The sequence below is a fragment of the Anabrus simplex genome, chromosome 1 (assembly GCF_040414725.1).
Source record: "Anabrus simplex isolate iqAnaSimp1 chromosome 1, ASM4041472v1, whole genome shotgun sequence".
NCBI classification, from domain to species: Eukaryota; Metazoa; Arthropoda; class Insecta; order Orthoptera; family Tettigoniidae; genus Anabrus; species Anabrus simplex.
This window is the reverse complement of record NC_090265.1, coordinates 34,770,188-34,794,555: the sequence shown is the minus strand read 5'-3', so window position 1 is coordinate 34,794,555 and position 24,368 is coordinate 34,770,188. Positions and strand designations below refer to the sequence as shown.

The 24,368-nt window shown below is 39.0% G+C and overlaps 1 protein-coding gene across 2 annotated transcripts in view; it reads left to right on the top strand.

Annotated features, from left to right (window-relative positions):
* Window positions 1–24,368, top strand: part of LOC136883729 (serine/threonine-protein kinase 11-interacting protein) — a 252,167-nt gene that overhangs the window by 105,864 nt on the left and 121,935 nt on the right. For both annotated transcript variants that reach the window (XM_067155993.2, XM_067155992.2), the window contains exon 10: window positions 2,034–2,207. In XM_067155993.2, coding sequence (XP_067012094.2) covers window positions 2,034–2,207 — 174 coding nt within the window. The remainder of the gene's footprint in view (window positions 1–2,033; window positions 2,208–24,368) is intronic.

Below are 24,368 nucleotides of genomic sequence, written 5' to 3'. Positions count from 1 at the left end.
GACTATAAACACACCCAAATGATTGAGTGCTTTATACAGAACAGGAGGTTTTTTGTTGAATTCCAAGGCCAGAGGAGTAGACGGAGGAACTTAAAGAATGGCTTTCCACAAGGGAGTGTGCTAGCACCTATACTTTTCAACATCTACACCAATGATCAGCCTCACCCACAAGGGACAATTAGCTTTATTTATGCAGACGATATCGCTCTGGCAGCTCAAGAGGAAACGTTTGAACTAGCTGAAGAGAAGGTCTCCCATGCTGTACAAATTCTAAGTGGTTATTACCAAGAGAACCAACTAAAACCAAACCCATCAAAAACACAAGTCTGTGCCCTCCACCTAAAAAATCGACAGACAGCGAGAAAATTGCAAGTGATTTGGGAAGGTAAAATATTAGAACACTGCTTCACTCCCAAATATCTAGGAGTAACTCTTAACCGAGCACTAACCTATAGAACACACTGTCTCCATATAACTGAAAGCCTCTCTGAATCACCATCGAACTTCAGAGTGAATTCATGGCGTTCCAGATCCAGCCACCTTGCAGGATGCATGACGCCTTCCGAAAGACTTCCTCCAGGCCACGAGGAAAGGTGGTCAATATGGAAGACACTCAACAGGTTGCGTTCAGGAGTTGGAAGAATAAAGGCAAACGTGAGAAAGTGAGGTTTTGTTTGTGACTCTACTCTATGTGAATATGGTGAAGAACAGACAATGAGCCATCTTCTTGTTTGTAACTTGTGTCCAACTACTTGCTCTCTCCAGAATGTGATCAACGCTACCAAGGAAGCATGTAAATTAGCCGCTTATTGGTCACACCACATTTAATTAATTTTGTATTTATGTAGAGCTTAAATCACATCGTTACCTGCCATCATCAGAAATGATTAATGATTATAGTACCAGATTTGTTATTGTTCTGTATAATTGTAAGTATAATGTATGTTTCTGACACGATTAAATAAATAAATCACACTTGCATCAGTATTATTATTATTATTATTTACGTAGTCGGATTATCGCATTGTTTGTGAGGTTATGTCATGAAACATGTACTGTATATAGACATTCATATGAGTTAAGTTAATGTAAGAACCTGTATATAATTTAGTATTACCTGTATATATCATTTGTAATCCACTATAGTATTGTGAAACACACTGTAACATCCAGAATGACATATCTTTGACACTAGATGATGGCAAAATATTCTGTACATTATATCTGTGTATTAGATACACTAGAATTTATGAGGAGGTATTTTGTAAAGTATCTTTCTAGAAGCGTGGCCAGGCACATATATAAGGAGGTGATTTTGATGGTAGAGACGAGTTATTGTTTAGTAAGAGTCATGGTTTAACAGGAGTTGTTCTGATCAGACGTGCGTCGTGCTAACGAGTGTTTGAAGTATGTGAATTGGTTTAGTATAGTTGATAATTGACATGCAGTGGTTGCAGTCCCCATGTAAGATACTTTGTGATAGGCAGTTGTTAGAAATGGTGGTTTGTTGATGTTTTCGGAGTGAAGTGGTTTGTTATGACGGCAGTGATTTAGGTTATGTGTATTTAATTTGTAAATAATTGTGAATAAATAAGTGTGCCAACTGACAGCATTTTGTGTGCGTCTTTGTGGGTACTTCAACTGGTGACCGTGGCAGGATCAGTATTGTTCCATTATTTACCCATGGGTTAGAGAATTGTTTCCAAGTTATACTAGTCCATTACACTTGCATCAGTGGTAAAGACGTGCGCACTTGGTTCAACTGGAAGGACAGTTTAGATTTGTGAGGTTTGGATTACCAGAGTTCTACTGTGATAATAATATATTTGTAAAATAGACTGTTTATGACATTGTGTGCAGTAATAGATGTTTAACTTTGTTTATTTGTTTCTAAATAATTTTTAATTTATAATATACAGTACTTTAGGTTCCCTTTCTTATATTTTATCTCTGTCTCTTGCTAGTATCTTTCATATAAACAGAGAGTCTGGTGTTATCCTACTTTATTGACTCAATGATCTACCTAATTCCAGGTCCTACAGATCGCAAGTTGACCTGCCCTAGCTGTGGTAGCACTATGGTCATCGAGATGGATGAGGAACCTCTTCCCGCCCAGAGACCAACGGGTGATGAACCCAGAAGTAAAGTTCCACCTGTTGTGTACAACGTTCCTGGTCTAGCAAAGTCTCCTTCTCAGTCTAGCATAGGTAAGTGTGATGCACATTAATCTGGCATTGTTTGAAGATGTTAACACTGCATTGTGTACTGCCATTTCAAACTTTAGTGTAACAAAATCATGCGCTTGCCTATGACCTTATAGCTCCAGAACTAAGCATCCAGTTTAAATGGTAGAGGTACCATTTGATTGGAACCGTGGGACATGAGAAGAAATATGACAACAGGTAGATAGAGGATGGTTGCCTAGTTGTACTTCCTCTTAAAACAATAACCACCACCACCACCACCACTGACAACAGGTGGGCCTCACTTAAATATATGCAGGTGGGGATTTTAAAAATGACAGTTTTGAGGTATAAGATTCGGTTTGCGATCAATAACTCCAAAAGCAAAGGACGTACAGTGGTGGTTAAGATGTCTGATGATAAAGCAGTTGACGCTGTTGATTTACATATCAAAATAGTTCAAATACCAAAAGAATAACACAGCAAAGTAGGGACTCAGAATTACGCATTGGACTTTTTTTAAATCGGCAATTTGACCATCTAAATATAAATACCTGTCCCTTATGTGGGGTACCATTTAAACATTTCTTAACCTGAGATGATGGTACACAACAGTTGCCATATGTCCCATAGGGACAAAGTTATTTGGGGATCGAAGATGTGAGAATTTCTTAATTTGCTTTATATGGACTTCTGAATGTTAAATTCCGACCCATGATCTGTGTATCATCGAATAGAAAAACTTTTTCCCAACATAACGGTTCCGTTGCCGTAGATGTAGTAAACTGTAGTATGGTGTATGAAATTTCAGAAATCACTTAATGTTTTGGAACATTACTGTGTTTTGTATCATTCAAAAGTGAAAAATTACAACTGCACTGTACCATACGACTTACATGAACATACGTGCTGATTGGTTCGGAATGGCATCGAGTAGTGCGGTTTCAGCCTACTCGGGCTATATAATTATCCGCGAGTGTTGCTAAGCGACCAGCCATGTAAAATCTGTAGACAAACAAGAGTAGAGTATCTTTAGGACGAGGAAATTAGAAGTACAGTACATGGATATGATCGGTGAAAAGTTCCAAACAGTGGACAGTAAGCAGGTTCAGGATAGAGAAAGAGAATGGGTGGCATACAGAGATGCTGTAGTAGAAACAACAATGGAATTCTGAGGAACAACTGTGTGTAAAGATAGGAAAAGGTGAACAACTTCGTAGAATAATGGAAGTGTGGGCAGCTTGTAAACGTAAAAAGGAGGCTTATTAGAAATGGTTCCAAACAAGGACTCGTGCAGACAGAGAATTGTACAAAGATGAAATAGCAAAACAAATAACTGTTGAATCCAGGAATAAGTCATGGGAAGATTTTGATAATAACCTGGAAAGGCTATGTCAGGCAGCAGGGGAAACCTTTCTGGACAGTAATAAAGAAGCTTAGAAAGGGAGGGAAGAAAGGAAATGAATAGCGTTTTGGATAAATCAGGTGATCCCAGATATTCACTGGACAAGTGGAAGGAACAGTTTGAAAATCTTCTCCATATAAAAGGAAATCTTTCTGTTGATGTTACATGTAACTGAGCTTGTGAAGAGGAGGAAGGACAATGATGTTAGTGAAATTACACTTGAGGAAATGGAAAGGATGATAAAGAAATTACCATTGCCATAAAGCAACGGGAATAGATGAAATTAGATCTGAAATAGTGAAATAAAATGGGAATGCAGGAACAAAATGGCTTCACAGAATTATAAGATTAGTATGGAATATTAGTAAAGTTCCTTTTGATTGAACAAAAGCAGTAATTGCACGTATCTGTAAGCAAGGGAACAGAAAGGATTGCAACAATTCTTGAGGTATTTCATTGATCACTATACCAGGCATTTTGGAAGGGAGGGTGCGGTCAGTGGCTGAGTGTAAATTGGATGAAATCCAGTGTGGTTTCAGACCACAGAAGGGCTGTCAGGATCAGATTTTCAGTATGCGCTAGGAAACTGAAAAATGCTACGAGAGGGAAAGACAGTTATTTTTATGTTTGTAGATCTAGAGAAGGCATATGACAGAGTACAGAGGAAAGAGGTGTTAGCCATGATACTTATTACTCTCCGAAAACTGTTAAAGTAGTTAGTGGGATGTAAAATCCAATAACATTGCTAGACCTATTATGCCCTAATTAAGAAATATGAATGAATTACATATGGTCTAAAGTGGAAGTTTACTAGTTGAGGGTGTAGGAGGCATATGCAGGGTTAAATTGAGAGAGAGAGAGAGAGAGGAGAGAGAGAGAGAGAGAGAGAGAGAGAGAGAGAGAGAGAGAGAGAGAGAGAGAGAGAGAGAGAGAGAGAGAGAGGGAGGAGAGAGAGAGAGAGAGAGAGGAGAGAGAGAGAGATGAGAGAGAGAGAGAGAGAGAGAGAGAGAGGAGAGAGAGAGAGAGAGAGAGAGAGAGAGAGAGAGAGAGAGAGAGAGAGAGAGAGAGAGATGAGAGAGTGAGAGGAGAGAGAGAGAGAGAGAGGAGAGAGAGAGAGAGAGAGAGAGAGAGAGGAGGAGGGGGGGGGGGTCACACTTCCTCTCTAACATATTTATTAAATACAAATTTTAAAAAATACAAGGCGCCCAAGAAGCATAGTCACTGAAGAAAACAAGTTAATGCTGCTTACAACACATCATTAAATTAAAGAGATTGAAATACAAATATGTAAACTCAACAAAAATATAGTTACGCACGTTAAATTTCTGTTACACGTGTAACATATGTACACGTACATTTGCTGAAGTGTTTAACATTCATAATTCTCATTCAAGGACTTTACCTGAAAGGTGCCAGAAGGGCTTATCTGAAGATGAACAATGTAAAACAAACAATCAGTTAAATAATTAAACACGTTCATAATAGGTTATGGCTTGGGTGTTCTAGATGTACCACCTCTCAAGTAAATTTGTGCATGTAATAGCAGTTGGCGATAAATGCACACACCCAGTACATTAAACAAAGTGATTTTAACTAAAGGAATTTTTAAAAACTGTTCATTACTGATTAATCATACACAAAAGATAAGAAAGGAAAGCCTGGAATATTCTGTATAAAACTTGAAATAATTAGGTTAACACGTTAAAGTCAAGATATTACAGTAGAACAAAAATTAACCACTACAACACAGTTATAAAACCAGAAGCTACATATGCAGCAGAAACTCTTTTTTACCTGAATAAACAATCAAAGACTGACAGACTTCAGAAAATTGAAAGGAGGATTGAAAGAACCTGCATCAACAAAAAATACCAGAAAGATGGACATTGGCGGTTAATACCTAACAAAGTCGTGTACAAAGAGCTAGAACCCATTACAGATACTATGCGTAAGAGGAGACTGGGATTCTTTGGACATATCATGAGGATGCAGGATTTGAGACTTCTGAAGCACTAGTACAACACAATCTCGTCTCAAAAAATACCACAACAGGATGTAAATGGATCAGAGAAGTAAGAGAGGATCTGAAGGAAATAGGCCTTTCAACAGAAGACACCACAAATAAGATTAAAATTGAATACAAAACTCAAGATTACGCTTTACCCTTACACAAAACAAACCAACAACACGCATATTTTCAACTGAGGAAAGGGCACAAAGATCGGAGCGTCTGAAGAAGTACTGGGAGGACCACAAAGCCCAAACAATCCCTTCAAAGAGACTGAACGACGTACTGACTAAAGTGATCCTATGTGGTCATAAAAGAAGAAGAAGAAGAAGAACCTTGATAATTCAAAATCTCGCCTACTGTTGGATTTTTTATTATAGACACTCGAGTTTAGGTGTTAATTACAGATGAACCTACAGGCCTATTTCAAAAGTGAGTTTTACCAATATTTTCCTCATTTAATTCTGCATTAGAGTTTATACAACCGTTGTTTTTGAAGTCCGTTAATTCTTTTTTATTTGTGGTTATAATAAATATCGTCCGGTTTTTGGCTTCTTCTTTAGGAACCACTCACTTAAAAATATATGCATGGAAAACTACTTGTCTGATGGTAATGACATTTTTAAGTGTTATAGCTACATATATTTGCAGTGTAATACTCTAGTTACAATTTTTTTCAACCACCCCAAAAAGAGTTCTTATCATTTACCTAAAGCAACTTTTTCTCAGCCCAGGATAAATGTACAACAGGAAACTTGGGCTTGTTTTGAAGCATTCAGTCGTCGTTATCAGATACTACATTCACTGTAAATATACAGTGTGATACTGAATTTATGAAGAGTAATATTGATGGGAAGTTGTGTGTGCGCTGGACCGTTTCAAGACCTAAGTAATATCAGTAGGGAAGAACCAAGCTGAGTGGCTCAGACGGTTAAGGTGCTGGCCTTTTGACCCCAACTTGGCAGGTTCAATCCTGGCTCAGTCTGATGGTATCTGAAGGTGCTCAAATACGTCAGTCTCGTGTCGGTAGATATAATGGCACGTTAAAGAACTCCTGTGTGACTAAATTCCGGCACCTCGGTATCGCTGAAAACTGTAAAAGTAGTTAGTGAGACGTAAAACAAATACCGTATTTACTTGTGTATTAGACCCCCTCGCGTATTAGACTGTCCCTGGCTTTTCGAGATGAAGAAAATGAAAAAATAAATCTTCCATATAAGGACACCCAACGTAATTCGTCAGAGAAGAACAATGATTCCGCTCCGAAGCGGGTACAAGTCTTATTGCAACTCTGATGACATCGCACAAATTTGTGAATAGTTTCGTCCGTACGACCTACGCAATGAAAACGCGTCGGATCCATGCAGTACATCTGTGTTTCGTAGTTAAGAAATTTCGGCCTCCGTAGCGTAGGTCTACTGCAGCTCTGATGACGTCGCACAAATAGGTGAATAGGCCTAGCTTCGTGTCCGACCCGCGCATTGCAAGCATGCATCAGTCATGCTATATGTCTGTGCTTTGTAGTTAATAATGTCCGCCAGCGTAATGGTTAGCACAATTAGTTGCTGTTCTCGGGAGTCTGACTTTGATTCCTGGTACTGTACTGCCAGAGATTTACGAATGGCAGGAATGTTGATAAGCAGTAAAAGTGGTACATGTAACTCCTCTCCACTGGGATGTGTCTAAAAAGAACTGTACCACCTCGGGATGAGGAAACGAGTTTACTTTAGTTGAGAAATATTCGCAATTGTCACTATTTATACAGCAGGCGAGATCATTAACAAAGTTGTCATTTAATATCTCGTAACTTTGGCCAATATAGGTATATATTTGGAGAGAAATAAGTTTAAAACATTATAAAAGCTATCCAATTAAAACTATTGTTTTACTCGCCAATGTATCTAACAAATAATAATAATAATAATAATAATAATAATAATAATTTTATGTCCCCATGTACTTTTAAAAAAAGAGACAACGAACGTACGAAATTAAACATTATGATAATAAAACGCATTACCGCCACACCTGTAGATATCCATAAATGTGGTATATTTTCCTGTTATTTATTTTTATTCTTTCCATCAAGGAACTTCTTGCACTATCAGGGCGATAATATACCTAACCTAAACAATGTGGTCTGTCGTATCTTATGGACAGCTGTTTACGTAAATCCTGATGTGATAAATGTAGAGAACAAGCATGAAATGTACTTAAAAATAAAGGTCTGTGTTTCAACAGCCGCAGTTTCCAAAAGAATGTTTCCAGTCACTATGTATTACATTCGAAAGTACAACTCGTAACATACGCTAGTTATCGGCGATGGTTTGGCATGCCTTCTACAGCACGGCTTTATTCGGAAGGAGTGGCTTCTGCTACATATACACCAACGGGGAATATCAGAGACCATCTCCAGGAAGCATTTGGGAATAGATTCACACTGTTTAGACTCTATAGTTGGGAACAAAATTATTTCTAAAAAGTTCAAAAAGATGGGACCTCGTATGCTCTCGATTGCAGTGCATGGCTCAAAGAGAATGAAGCATGGCTGACGCGACTGACGAAATGGCAGTGAAGATGACATCACTTGAAATGCCGATACGCCGGTAGCAGAGCAGGGAAGTTGGTGGTGCAAGGCGATAATTCAAATTAAAGCAGTGATCAGGTTTACTGTGTGGTAGGCCTACTGCTGAACTGACAGAGACAAATGACTGGCCATTAAGTTCTTTTGTATCAATATTTAATTATATGATAACACAATACCCTTATCCCTTTTTTCTATAGGATCGAGTATGAAGTGAGATGAATCTTCGTCGTAGCAAGTTTTTACGGCCGCATACCCTTCCTGACGTCAACCTCACCAGAGTAATTAATGAGATGTAACGAATGACATGATATAAATACCGTATGTACCGTAGGCCTAAAAGTCATATTCATCATTTATTGTCTTTTTACATTTAGAAATACTGCCTTCCGACGAAAATAGCCAGTATAACTTAAATACATTCTAAGTTTGTTAAATAATAGTATAGAATGTTTACATGTACAATAATTTATAGCTCTTTATAGCCTAGAAGTCATGTGTTCGCTGCACAAAATTTTTGAGGTTATCGCATATTGGACACCCCCTCTACTATTTTTGGCTGTAAAAGTGGGAAAAAAGGGTTCTAACATGTGATAAATACGGTAACATTATTAATATTATTGCCTATAGGGAAGAAACCTAAGGGAGCTGAATATCAGGTTGGGAATACAAAACTGGAACAGGTAGATCATTTCAAGTATTCAGGAAGTCTCATGAAGGGGTTGGGTATTAATTACCCTACGTTAGAGAACAGTCAACATCCTAAATCACCATCTCTATATACATAGATCACAACATTCTACAGATTCTGATATGTGCTATTCACAATATTGTTGTGGATCATTTTATTCTATAGAGTAGAATGCTTCTAATAATATGGCTTTCGTTTAGAATTCAGGATCCTCGTGGTCACTCACAATTTGTGAACTGATGTCATATTGGAAAATATACTGTATATTAAGTATACAGTGAAACCTCGTAAGTGCACTCCTCATTAGCACATTTTCCCGCTTAACACGTCGTAAATTCTAAGTCCCAACTCTCATCGTATTAAATCTCTATAAAAATACCTCACTTTTCATGAATTTTCGCTATTACTGCTTAGATGATATAGATGTTGATTCCCATAGGGAACCTGAAATATTTGTCCCAAATGAGTAAATTTATAATACCAATATAAATGGTCCGTTATTGGAAATTATAAATTTTCCAGCTAACTCATTCCTGGTTGCCAGCGTTTCGCCCCCGTGTGCTAGGTTGGGCTCATCACTTGGTACCTAGCACACCCACCAAGATGCTGGCTAATGCATACCGTGGAAGCCACCGCGTAGGCTACTTGAAGCCACTGGCAGTGCCATTGCACAATGAGAGACTTCGTCTCTTTACCAAAAAATTGATGTCTGCTTGGCCATCAGATGATATAGATGTTGATTTCCACAGGGAACTTGAAATATTTGTCCCGAATGAGTAAATTTATAATACCAATATAAATGGTCCGTTATTGGACATTAAAATTTTTCCAGCTAACTCATTCCTGGTTGCTAGCGTTTTGCCCCCGTGTGCTAGGTTGGGCTCATCAGTTGGTACCTAGCACACCCACTAAGACGCTGGCTAGTGCATACCGTGGAGGCCACCGCGTAGGCTACTTGGAGCCACTGGCAGTGCCAATGCACTATGAGAGACTTCGTCTCTTTACCAAAAAATTGATGCCTGCTTGGCCATCAGATGATATAGATGTTGATTCCCATAGGGAACCTGAAATATTTGTCCCAAATGAGTAAATTTATAATACCAATATAAATGGTCCGTTATTGGACATTATAAATTTTCCAGCTAACTCATTCCTGTGCTAATCACCTGATGGCCAAGCAGGCATCAGTTTTTTGGTAAAGAGACAAAGTCTCTCATAGTGCATTAGCACTGCCGGTGGCTCCAAGCAGCCTATGCGGTGGTCTCCACGGTATGCACTAGCCAGCGTCTTGGTGGGTGTGCTAGGTACCAACTGATGAGCCCAACTTAGCACACGGGGGCGAAACGCTGGCAACCAGGAATGAGTTAGCTGGAAAATTTATAATGTCCAATAACGGAGCATTTATATTGGTATTGTTACCGCGTAGTACGATCACATTTTTCTGAGCCCTGAAAATGTTATTTGTCATCCCTTGTGAAACAAACGTGATTTCCAACTCGGGTAAGGTCTGTCAACACAGTTGCGTGATTACGGAAAAGGGCCTTAAATTCCTCAACTTCACGTTATAAGTTACACATTCAAAGAGCAAGCCGTTAGCCTCAGGAATGTTCAGTTTTGCTTGCCAGTTAGCAGCAAGATTGCTGAATAACCCAGTGAGTCTATTTGTGCTTATATTTCACATTCCATTCAGAAGTGAGAAATTAATTTTATGTTGAGTGGTACAGTGAAGTTTTGTCGCGTGATACGGTAGCCTATATGTGGATTAGTAACATAATCATGTGAAATTGACTAGCATGGTGCATATTTGTCTTCTGATAGCCTAGTTATGGGTATGGAAAAAGTCTTGAAATTCCTTACTAATGAAGACAAATTTAAAATCTTTCAGAAAGTGGACTGGCATCCACATCTTTAAGTGTGCAGAGGTCGGGAATGTTGAACTCACACCTTCAAGTTTCGACACATTGTTCGACTTGGTTAAAGTTTTTCAGAATGGTGGTCAAAGGGTCATTCCTCCTGATTCATCCCAGTCGCACAGGGTCGAGTGTAACATCCAATTCGTTGTCTAAGAGTTTGACCAGAAAATAATGTTTAATTACCCACTGCCCCAAAATAAAAGACTTCTACTAACATTTTTTTAGAAAGAGTGTGATCTGCAATAATACTTAGATATTTTTATTGGCCACCGTGCATATGTTTTCATATTTGTTGTTTGGTGTTTTTCACACCTTTCATTGCACTTATTTTATAAGCCCCACCAGAAAATATTGTCATATTTGTTCTCTCATGTTTTTCGCACCTTTTAATACTTTTCTCTCATCTTTAGAAAAGGTAGATATAGTTTTCACTGTACCCGTGGATACACAACGTAAAATGCCCTCATGTCCGAAAAAATCATATCTCGTGATTCCATATCCCTGTCGGGTAGTTTTTATTCTTATGTTCAGCAGTATGTTTTCTCGCTTAGCATGTTCATCTTTGTTGTCCCCTGCAGAAACATCTTAACAAGGTTTTACTGTATATGTGAAGTGAGATTGAATCAAGTTGCAACAAAGCTTATGCAGTGAGTTTGCAGTTACGATCAGCCGTATTTTGTAAGAAAGAAATCTGCTTCTGGACAAAACTATCTTTACACCAGTTTGCCTTCACACCAACTTTGCTGTACGGGAGTAAAAGCTGGGTGGACTCAGGAAATCTTATTCATAAGTTAGAAGTAACAGACATGAAAGTAGTGAGAATGATCACTGGTGAAAACAAATGGGGACAATGGCAGGTGGGTACTGTAAATGATGAGTTAAAGGCTAAGTGAGGAATGAATTGAATGGATTAAGCTGTACACATGAACTGACTTTGGTGGAGAGGACATGTGAGACAAATGGAAGAGGATAGCTCACGTAGGACAATAATGGACTCCGTCATAGGTGCGAGGTAAGGGAAGTAGAGAGAGATTAAGGCGACATTGGTTTGACTCGGTTTTTAATGATGTAAAGATAAAAAGTATGGAACTAAACAAGACCACAGAGCTAGTTACAAATAGAGGATTACGGAGGTGTTTATTAAACTTACAGTGGCTTGCAGATTGAACACTGATATGCATAAGAGTCTATAATGAAGTAATGTATGTATGTATGTATGTATGTATGTATGTATGTATGTATGTATGTATGTATGTATGTATGTATGTATGTATGTATGTATGTATGTATGTATGTATGTATGTATGTATGTATGTATGTATTGAATCGAGCGGATGCTGGTGTAAACGTAAGTGTGACTCAGATTATCCAGAGGTGACGCGTAGGGTGGTACAGACATGATGATCGTATCTGATTCTCCTCCGATGTTGAATTCCCTCCTTATCACTGACTGCAGCAAAGTATTCATACTGAGTTTCCACAGGGCAATTTAGGATTTCGGCAATGGTACAGATGCTCCAGATATTAAAAGCAACACAGTTACAGTCATCATTTTGTGTATAGCCCCATTTAAGATGGCCCTAGTTCTTACTGTACCAGTTCTTATCCTGTTTAGCGTTCTTCATACTAGGCATGATTGTGAGGAATGAATTGGGATCCCCTCTGTTGGCTAATTCCAGTGCAGTAGTATAAAAAATTGTTACTCCCTGCACTGGTTCCTAAAAAACCCTTCATTTAGCTGCTGCAGGCTTGATGTTATTCATGAAACTCTTCTGTGATTCGAGACGTTGTCTTACTCCTGGATGGCTGTTCTGAGGATGGCAATTGTACTATAACATACATGTAAAAAGTGTACAGTTATAAGTAGAATGACATGTTTCATTCTACAAGAACATCAACAGATTCTGTCAGATCTCTTTTAAATCTGAGGATGTTCTTTTAAAGCAAAACGTGTTATTCTACATTTTTGTTACAGGTATGTTATGGTGTTACAATTTGTATTTCAACAGACTCCAAAACTGTAAGTTGTATTAAATGAGTCGACACTGAAAAAATAATGGCTTTCTTCTTAACACATATCTCGTGTTTCAGTTTCTCAGTTTCAGCTGTTACTTGCTGTTGCCGTGTCACACCACAGGTGTGGAGTACCTTTGCGACAGTACTCGGTCTGAGGCATCCGGGGACGATACGAGACGTTTCATTCAAGGCAGTATCCACTTTCTTGGAATGCCCAGTTTGCCTAGGCAGGACAAGCATACTCAGCTGCAGAGAAAGAGAGTGCCAAAAAACTGTAGTTCAAACAGTTGCTGGATGTACTCCCCTAGTAGACCCTGTTAATATCCTAAGCAACCTGTTCCTTACTTTAACCTTCATGCCGTCAGAATGGTAGTCTCTTTTAAATGTGTGTGAACGATCAAGTTGAACTTAAAGGTGTTTGATGGCTGAGGAGAACTCAAGTTGTCTTCCTTCCCAGCAGATATTCAGTTTATAGTTTGCTGCACAGTTGCAAAGATGACTTGTGTTTTGCTAGGATTTGGTTTTAGAAAGTTATTCTTGTAGTACTTGGACAGACTGCTGAGCCAGATCTCCACCCTGGATTCTACGTCCTCAAATAACTTAGACTGTGCTTCAGTACGAAGAGTGTTAATTGTTCGTGTATACATTAAAAAAGGATTCAGTGGTTGGACAGTATCATAAGCAGCAGTCAAATACCGTAAGTACCAAAGTACTGTTATGTCACAATATTGAGGGGAAAAATACTGACCCACAGCAGGTGTATCACTTAGAACGAAAATTAGTTGATATAGTTCATGCAATACTGAATCTTAGATGATAGAACCTTTCTGGTCAGAGTTCTAAGCATTTTTTCTAGGCGCAACAACACTATATTGAGTAAGGTTCAGGATTTGGTTAGTGCATAATCGTCCTGGTCTGAAACCAGTCTGCTGCTTAATCAGTTTACTTTCCATACATGGAATCATCCTGTTAAGAATAAGGTGTTGGAACAGCTTGAAAAGATGACTCAGAAGGGAGATTGGCTAGGAATTCTTTGGCTGACCTGGTGTTTTACCTGGTTTTAAGAATGCCACAATTTTCACCTTAACCCTTAGCCCTCTTTTTTTTTTCTTTTCTGAACACTCCTACCTCTCCAGCTCCATTTAATAATCTCCTTGCAGAGGGATAAGTGACAGCACAAACATATGGACAGCATATTTATAAAATTCAAATAAAATAAACACAAAAGAAATATAATACAAGTATAATGCAATATTCAGAAGCAATGTTCAGCATTTTTAAGCCTGAAATTGTCTCAGACAGTCACTTTTTATCTGTAATTATGTATAGTATGGAACTTCTCAAAGCACTCTCCAATATATAATCCAGTTGTTTTTTTTTGGTACAAGTATTGAAGATAAACACTGTCTTATGTCATCCTCCATTCACTTTACGGTCACTGCAAACTGCGCAGTCTTTAGTTCTCCTCTGTGGATGAGAATAAATGAAGTGGGGGTGACCATTTAGACATTCTTTTTGATCAGAAGTGGATGGCCGACCTCGCTTGTGTGAGTCCTTGTCCCGTACATCTCCAACCAATTGCTTTATCAGTTCCCTTCTGTATTGTTTGTGTTTCACTTGATTGTTTTGGCTATTGTACAGAAGGAAACTGTTAATTACTGCTACCAGATCTACCCCACCCATGTACTTATTGCATTCGCAAACAACGTTTGGTTTCTGGAGCACTTCATTTTGTTTTCCGTTCATCTTTCTTATTATCTCCTGGCTTGAATTATTGTGGTAGGTGCTCAACATTGACACAACACGTTTGTCTTTCCATAGTAAGAGAAGAACCCTGTCATCTTTCCGATATGAACGCACTTCATGTTTTGCCATTGTTTTCGTTGTTTTCTTAGCAGAAGTTGGTAACCCCTTCCTGTTCAACATTACCGTTCCAGTAAGATCGTAGCTCCACAGCTAAGTCTTATCCTGTGTAAAACCTGTCTGTAAATACATGGAAACCTGTCGCACCATTTGTGCTGATCAAAAGTTTATCACACAGATGTAAGACAATTCAAGATGTAAATGACAGATGGGGTCAAGGAAGAGAACTTGTTGTAGTGGCTCAAGTGTTACAACATACCCTGTTTCAAAATCAGCTAAAACAAATATTCTAAGGCCCCATTTTGTTGGCTTTTGTGGATTGTAGCACTTGAATATAATTCTTCCTTTGAAACCCACTGTACTTTCATCTATACTGATGTTATGACCTTGTACATAGAACTCCCTAAATTTACAATCCAAATATTCCCCCAAGTTTCAGATTTTTGCTCCTCTACTAACTCCCTGCGGTTGCCCCACAGGTGGACAAACATGTAATATCCAGAATATTTGCATAAACCTCTTCCGGGGAAGCACATCTTTATAAAATGGACACTTATCTAACCAATCTTCTGAAAAATAGTCGTATAATTCAGGTATACTGTTCATTGCCATATTTAGGATTACGCCTAAAAATGCTTTCAATTCAGGAAGAGTAACAGCTATCCAAAACCCCATGGCACTACAGCCCTTGAAGGGCCTTGGCCTACCAAGCGACCGCTGCTCAGCCCGAAGGCCTGCAGATTACGAGGTGTCGTGTGGTCAGCACGACGAATCCTCTCGGCCGTTATTCTTGGCTTTCTAGACCGGGGCCGCCATCTCACCGTCAGATAGCTCCTCAATTCTAATCACGCAGGCTGAGTGGACCTCGAGCCAGCCCTCAGGTCCAGGTAAAAATCCCTGACCTGGCCGGGAATCGAACCCGGGGCCTCCGGGTAAGAGGCAGGCACGCTACCCCTACACCACGGGGCCGGCAACAGCTATCCATGACCTCCAAATAGACTCACGTCTGAGGGACGTAACCTTTTGAATGTTTACACTGGCATACCAGTTAGTCTCGTGCATAATTTCTGACAATAAATCGTCAGTCATGAATAATTGGAAAAAGTCAAGTTTACTCTTAGGTATAGTCCCTTGCGTTGGCTTATAACCTGCCGTACCTGTGAATGGGATTCTTTTGAAGTCCAAGTCCGTATCACGGTATTCCCTCCAGCTATCAGTAGAGGTACCAGCACTGCCATTCAGCATACTTTTCTCATCATCGGGATCTTCATCACTCAACTCACCATCACAATCTAGTTCCGCAATGTCTTCCTTACCACTTAATTGAAAATCACTCTCACTATTGCTGAAATCAACGTCACTTTCATCTAAAAGTTTGGCTGTCTCCTTCTCATGCTGCTTGAACAACGCCATGTTGCTAAACAATGTCTGTTTACAAACTTGCATTGTTTTCAAAGAATGCCCACAAAGCCAGATTTCAGAGAGATTATAGCTATACATGGCTTCAAATTGTCGTTGAAAGATGGCAGTAGTTTACTGTACATATAATTCATACATGCATAATCCGACAAAGTAGTTATATTGGGAGGAAAATCATGTCGGGTATTGCCCGACATAGGATCTATGCGGGAATTTCTCGTTGTCGGGCATGGCCCGTGCCTGAGTGCTAAGGGTTAAACCAGTTGTAAGAGGTCTTCTTGGACTGAATACATCAATTTACATATTACTAGCAGAAGTACCCGTTCTTCGTACGGGTTATCAGAAACTGGCTTAATTACTCATACTATCGGTGTGACTGACTTCATTAGATATTTATATCACTGGTGTATTTACTTAAGGACAATGCTAAAAAGAGAAAAATGTTCCACCTTTTCAATACAATAACACTGTTGCACGAATCAATGTAGCAACATATTTAATTTATTAAGGGACCGGTTTCGACATCTGTCCATGTCATCATCAGCCTCCACAAAAATGGCAAGAAGTTAACACAATTGTAGCACTTATGACACTTTTCTTGAATTAAAAATAGAAGTTCATGTAGAGGTTCTTGAGCACTCTTGCTGATCTTGAGATTAAAAAATGATTTGTCGTGTTTGGAAATATAGTGTTTCTTCTTCTTCTTCTTTTCTTCATGGGGGCCTCTAAATTAAATATTTGTTCCTAATTAGCGTTGACCTCTAAGATCTTTTGCTACCATGTTTTTCCTTCATTCCCACTTAGATATACCTGCTCCCTTCACAAACCTGCAGGTTTAGTGTAAGTATACATTCGCCAGATAGTACCATAAATATAAATATTATTGAATGTATTTGTTTGATCCGACATTTCATAACTATTACAAAGGAAATACGCGATGCATAAAAGAAACTACTATAATTATCAAGAATTATAATTCTCAGGCTTGTCACTCATGTCGCACATCATATAATGAATCTGAGTATAAATGTTGAGAAATTTTGTACAGTATATAGGTTTCATGGTTACAATGATCATAAAAGTGGACCAAAATATCGGCACTAATAACATCAGTGATCCTACTACTCCATGATTTGATAGAAAATAGTTTAAATTATAGGTAACAGACACCGCAAAATGCAGAAACCTAAGCCAGTACTTAAAAACGGAGGCCCGTCGGCAACCGTTGGTCACTGTACTACGGAGATCGCCGAGGCTGTTATTTTTATACTTCACTCCCTTTCCATCCCTGCCGAAAGGAATGCTATGAGCATCTTACACAACAGTTTATTTTTTCCAGATAGTAAGTCATATGTGTATCAATTTTGGTTGGCAGCTATGCGCAAACGTACATGCATAATCTCGCTGCTGTAGAATCCTGGAGCTGACGTTGCCATGGTTACGGCCGTTCATTTCTTTATCCAATTCCTAGAGCAGAGGTAGTGTGGTTCCAATATCTCCATAATGGTTGGTTTTAGGGCCTTAAAACATGGTTTTCGAACCCGAAGAGTTTACAGAGTTTTGTTCTTTGCATCAAGGGACTTAAAATGAGCTTTGTCTTGTCCTTGTACGACAAATTTGATTTCGCCTATATTAGCCTATTATTTTAATATTTTTATATCTCCCCTCGTCGCCCCCCTCCCCCTCAAATTATTTTGAAAATAAAATACAGCCCATATTACTCGCTGGCAATGCAGCTTTCTACAGGTGAAGTAATTTTTAAAATCCGTTCAGTAATGTTTGAGTCTATCCGTTACAAACAAATATACAAACTTTTCCTCTTTATACTATTAGTATAGAAGTATAAATTACATCCCTACACATACGGTTGCCGTCAGGAAGGGCATCCAGCCATAAAATAGGGTTTAATCCACATGTGCGACACAGTTCGCACCCGCAACCTCACAGGTGTGGGTAAAGCGATAGAAGAAGAAGATACTCATTTTTAAAAAATTCACCCGCTTTTTTATTCTTTTCACCCCTTTAAGTGGATTTTCCAAAAAGGGTGTGTTCATTTTTAAAGGAGATTCCAAGTACAAATTTTAAAGTCTGTAACATCTTCTTTTTTGAGATATATGGATCCTCATATAAATAATTCAACTCCTTCCTCACTTCCTTTCACCCCCACCCCCTTAAGTGGACTTTCTGAAAACGAATATTTGTGTTCTTTTATTTTTAAAGAGGATTCCAAATATCAGTTTTCATGCCTGTAACAAGTTTTTGTGATTTATTGTAGATAATTTCGCTGCTGTAGAATCCTGAAGCAGCTGTTGCCATGGTTACGGCAGTTCATTACTTTATCCGATTCCTATAGCAGGGGTAGAGTAGTGCCAATATCTCCGTAACTGTTGGTTTTAGGGCCTTAAAACATGGTTTTCGGGCCCATAGGGCTTACCGAGTTTTGTTCTTTGCGTCAAGAGGATTAAATTGAGCTTTGTATCATCCTTATACGACAAATTCGATATTTGGCCTTGATTAGACTACTATTTTTATATCTCCCTCCCCCCCCCCCCCGTGCCCCCCACTTCGAATTGTTTTGAAAATAAAATACATCCCATGTTACTCACTCACAATGTAGCTTTCTATAGGTGAAGACATTTTTAAAATAGGTTCAGTAGTTTTTGAGCCTATTCGTTACAAACAAATTTTTCCTCTTTATAATATTAGTATAGAAATGGATGGAGGAGGGAAGGAAAGGAAAAGAGTACTTAGAAAAAATAATAGCAGGAAAGATAAGTGTTGGAAGACTTGAGATGAGTTGGATGGATCAAATAAGACAGAATCTGGGGCAAAGAGGGCTGAACTGGAAGAAGATCCATGAACAGAATGTACTGTACTTTTGGCCAAGAGGAGGTGGTAAAGGGCAACTGAAGCTGGGAAATGATGATGGTGATGACGGTTATGATAATTACTTCATAATACTCCAAGCAAGTTCAGTATACAACACTTTTATCAAAATCATTCAGTTCTGTCGTGTTTGAATGTGGCCAACATTAAAGTTAGAATATGACTTCCCTACATGTCTGTTTTTTACACTGCCTAGCAATGTTGTGCACTTACCAATCCTTTCCGTAGCTTTCTGTAATGAAATATTTGAGACCTTTCCTCTTATCTTCCTTACAAAATTTTCAAACATTGTAAGTGATCTTTCTACTCTGAGGATGGAAACAGCTAATCTTCGATGGGAGTTCATGACGACAGTACTATTCCTAAGAAGATTTGCTTGTGTCATGACTGTACTGCTCACGCTGTGGTGACAGATTGCATCACTCTGTTTACTGTGAGATGTTTGCTCACTTCTACTGGTAAACACTCATCACACACCTAATAAATGCATACGTACTTACATTTTCATTATACACTGAGTGGCCGAAAGTCACAGGAAGGGGTGTCCCATTAGAAAATGTGCCGTGTATGATCCCTGAGCATTGTGGCTAGCTATGGTGTAGTTGAGCAGTCTGTCACAGACACCATTGTCATGAAGATGGAAATACGTCTTGAGTTAACCGACTTTGAACGTGGGATGATCATTGGCGCACGGCGCATGGGTTAAAGCATTGTGGAGATTACACGCGAATTCGGGTTTCAGTTCTGTTCTGGGTGGCATTTTCATGCTATTGTCAAGGGTGGATCTTTAATATCGCAGGGAGAATGTTACCATCCGCGTAAACCGCCGCACGAGAAGACCAGAGGTGTTTAATGAACGGACATCACGTCGCCTCCGCAGAAGCACACTGGGCGCTCAATGGATTAGTGTGGATCAGATCACCACCTAGTTGAATGTTGGGAGACAGAACCGATTTCTAGTAAGACTGTAAGGAGGCAACTGCACCACATAGGCTTCAGCAGCCAATGACCGACTCGTGTCCCTTTGCTGACACCTTGACACAGAGCTCAACGACATTCATGGGCCCGCGAACATCGGCAGTGGACCATGGAACAATGGTGGTGTGTGGTATGGTCCGATGAATCCCGGTTCCAGTTGTATCGAGCTGATGGACGTGTGAGAGGGTGACGTATGCCCCCTGAAGCTGAGGATCCTGCGTATCAACAAGGTTGTGTCCAGGCATGAGGTGGCTCGGTTCTGGTCTGGCCGACGTTCTCATGGTCGCAACTAGGCCCCATTTTCCAGCTTCAGGGAACGTTGACAGGTGCACATTATATAGACATTCTTTCAGTCCATTTGCATCCCTTTCTGGCCCTAGAGTACCCTCATAGAGATGCCATGTTTCAACAGGATAATGTGCCATATCACCACTCTGTGGTGGTACGCAGGTGGTTGGAGGGGCACTCCAGTGAAGTTACGACCATGGATTGGCCCTTCAGATCCCCTGATCTTAATCCAGGCGAGCATTTATGGGATGCTGTAGATGCTGGTGTACGCTCCATGAACCCCACACCGACTACACAAGACCAATTGTGGGTAGCAGTGCAAGATGCATGGGTCCAGATCCCTCCAGAATGATTCCAACACCTTGCAGAGTTGATGCTTCACTGTTTTGAGGGTTCGCAAAGGAGGAACTCGTTATTAACATCACATTCAGTATCTTTCCATGATTTTTGGCCACTCAGTGTAGATCGTTATGCCTTTTAGTAGACAATCAGAAAGCTTCTGTAAATGTAAATATATAGAGAACTTTGCATTCCATTCAATTTTTTAAATCTGTATCCTCAAATGACGTGGACTGCTCCAGTGCCAAAATTTGTTATAGTGGAACCCATTTTCTTCTCAGTTTTGACTTAGTTAATATATAACTTTGAAGTTTTCCAATTTATCAAGATCATTGCAAGATTACTAAAACTAAAAAAACCCTGGAAAAGAAAGCCTTTAATTGAATCAGTTATTATGAGACCACAAGTCCATTAAATCCGATTTTCAGAAAATAACATTTTTTTTTAAACTGTTTTTTTTCTTAAATTTGAAAAGGTATGAAGTCCTATGAATTTTTAATTTCATATATTTTTTTTAAATCTTGGAATTGAGACCTTTTTGAACCAAATTAAGATAAATAATATAACATTGAGAGAACCTGAGCCAATCGGAGTGGCTCAGACAGTTGAGGCGCTGGACTTCTGACCCCAACTTGGCAGGTTTTGATCCTGGCTCAGTCAAGTGGTATTTGAAGGGGCTCAGATAAGTCAGCCTTGTGTTGGTAGATTTACTGGCAAGTAAAAGAACTCTTGCGGCACCTACTTCCGGCACATCAGCATCTCCGAAAACCGAAATAGTAGTTAGTGGGTCATAAAGCCAATAGCATTATTATTATTATTATTATTATTATTATTATTATTATTATTATTATTATTATTATTATTATTATTATTATTATTATTGTTATTGTTATACACTACATACATACATACATTATCATTATAGACCGTTATGCCTTTCAGCATTCAGTCTGCAAGCCTCTGTGAATTTACTAAACGTCGCCACAATCCTCTGTTTGCAACTATTGCTGTGGCCTTGTTTCATTCTATACCTCTTATCTTTAAATCGTTAGCAACTGAGTCTAACCATCATCGTCTTGTGGTCTCCCTGTACTTTTCTTACCCTCCATAACACTCACTCACTCCGTAGGCTTCTGAGGGATGTGGGCCATGGGCCAAATGTTTTTCTATAAACTTTATTCTCAAAGACTTGCAACTGCTGCTGCTCTTTCTTGGTTATACTCCATGTCTTGGAACCATACAGAAGTACTGGTCGAATGATTGTATTGTAGATAATCATTTTTGCATTCCTTGTTAAAAACTTGGAACCTAATATAGGGCTCATAGAATAAAATGCCTTATTTGCATTCTTAATTCTAGCTTGGTATTCCTGTTGCCTCCGGTTTTGCTCATCAATTAATACACCAAGGAATTTAAACTCCTCTGCTCTTTTAAAGATATATTTCCCAGACTTCAAAGGCAATCTGTCAACCTCCTCATGATTCGGTCTCTGTACAATCATGTAATGTGTCTTCTTATCATTTACCCGTAAGGCAATTTTTGCTGCCATTTCCTTTAGTTCCACAAATAACTGCCTAATTTCTACTTCATTGCAGCCAATAAGAACAATATCATCCGCATATGCAAGGACTTTATGTTGTCTCCCCAAAATGATGCCAGCAGGTACAAGAGCTAATTTCCTGATAATCTTCTCCAGTGCAATGTCGAATAGAAGAGAAGATAGTGCATCCCCTTGTCTCAGACCAGTTTTATTCTGGAAGGAACTTGATTTTCTGCCCTTGAGCAAAACACCGCTAACATTACCATCCATACACAGTTTGCACATGTTAATTAATTTTATGTGAAAGCCAAACTCTACCATGATGTTCCACAGCCCTTCCCTATGGATTGAATCATAGGCCTTGAAGAAATCTATAAGAGAGATAATGAACAGACTCCTTGTGTTTCGACACCTTATCATTAATAGTCCATAACAGAGTCCATTATTTTCCCAGCCTTACATGACACCACCACTGAAGCCGGTGTATGCGTACAGCTTCATCCATAGAGTTCATTCCTAACTTAGCTTTTATCCCCTCATTCCGAGTACCCTCCTGCCATTGTTCCCACCTATTTGTACCAGCAATCATTACATAAAATCAGCTTCATGGTCCGTATCGCACTTCAATAGATTCACAATTAAGTATTTATTTATTTTCCACCTAGTCGATACAATGATTGCTTAAGGCAATTTTTAATGGTCAGAAGTGGTACATGTTTCGTATATTATCAACATCTTTAGCTACATAACACTGTTTAGATGAAAAATATATAAATTGACAAAGTAATTCTTTAGAGGAAGTGTCCTTAAAATTAACATAAGATTGACAACATTAAAACAAACAAATAACTCAAGAGAAAATATATAAATTATTTCTACAATAGAAAGCAGTTGTCAATCAATCAATCAATCAATCAATCAATCAATACTGATCTGCATTTAGGGCAGTCGCACAGGTGGCAGATTCCCTATCTGTTGCTTTCCTAGCCTTTTCCGAAATGATTTCAAAGAAATTGGAAATTTATTGAACATCTCCCTTGGTAAGTTATTCCAATCCCTAACTCCCCTTCCTATAAATGAATATTTGCCCCAGTTTGTCCTCTTGAATTCCAACTTTATCTTCATATTGTGATCTTTCCTACTTTTATAGACGCCATTCAAACCTATTCGTCTACTAATGTCATTCCACGCCATCTCTCCGCTGACAGCTCGGAACATACCACTTAGTCGAGCAGCTCTTCTTCTTTCTCTCAATTCTTCCCAACCCAAACATTGCAACATTTTTGTAACGCTACTCTTTTGTCGGAAATCACCCAGAACAAATCGAGCTGCTTTTCTTTGGATTTTTTCCAGTTCTTGAATCAGGTAATCCTGGTGAGGGTCCCATACACTGGAACCATACTCTAGTTGGGGTCTTACCAGAGACTTATATGCACTCTCCTTTACATCCTTACTACAACCCCTAAACACCCTCATAACCATGTGCAGAGATTGGTACCCTTTATTTACAATCCCATTTATGTGATTACCCCAGTGAAGATCTTTCCTTATATTAACACCTAGATACTTACAATGATCCCCAAAAGGAACTTTCACCCCATCAACGCAGTAATTAAAACTGAGAGGACTTTTCCTATTTGTGAAACTCACAACCTGACTTTTAGCTCCGTTTATCAACATACCATTGCCTGCTGTCCATCTCACAATATTTTCGAGGTCACGTTGCAGTTGCTCACAATCTTGTAACTTATTTATCACTCTATAGGCTCCGTGCGCTGCTGGGAAAAATGCACCGCTGCTCTGCGAGTGGCGAATATTGTAAGTTAATGCGATCACCGCGCACATATCTCTGTCGTTTCACAGCGTGTTGCTATGGCCAACTAAATAATAACAGTGCGATTTCAGAGTGTTTTATGCAACAACAATCGGCCAAATTATTCCAAACTTCAAGAAAGCGGTCATGTATTAAATTTACAAGAAAAACTGTTCGCAGGAAATAGCAACAGAGCAAATAACTGCACATATGTTAAGAGAAAAACGTTGGTTCACTAGAGAGACTACCATTTCACGATAGAGGCAACATAGTAATTTATGTATTATTTGTGGTGATAACGAGATTAATTTTCATGTACACATTCAACAATGCTGTCTTCAGAAAAATATGTTTGGCCTATCTCTAATACTATATCATGTTAGCGTAGGTTAATGTTGCGAGGGAGGCCTTGGTAAAATAATAAAAATATTTCCATGAAATG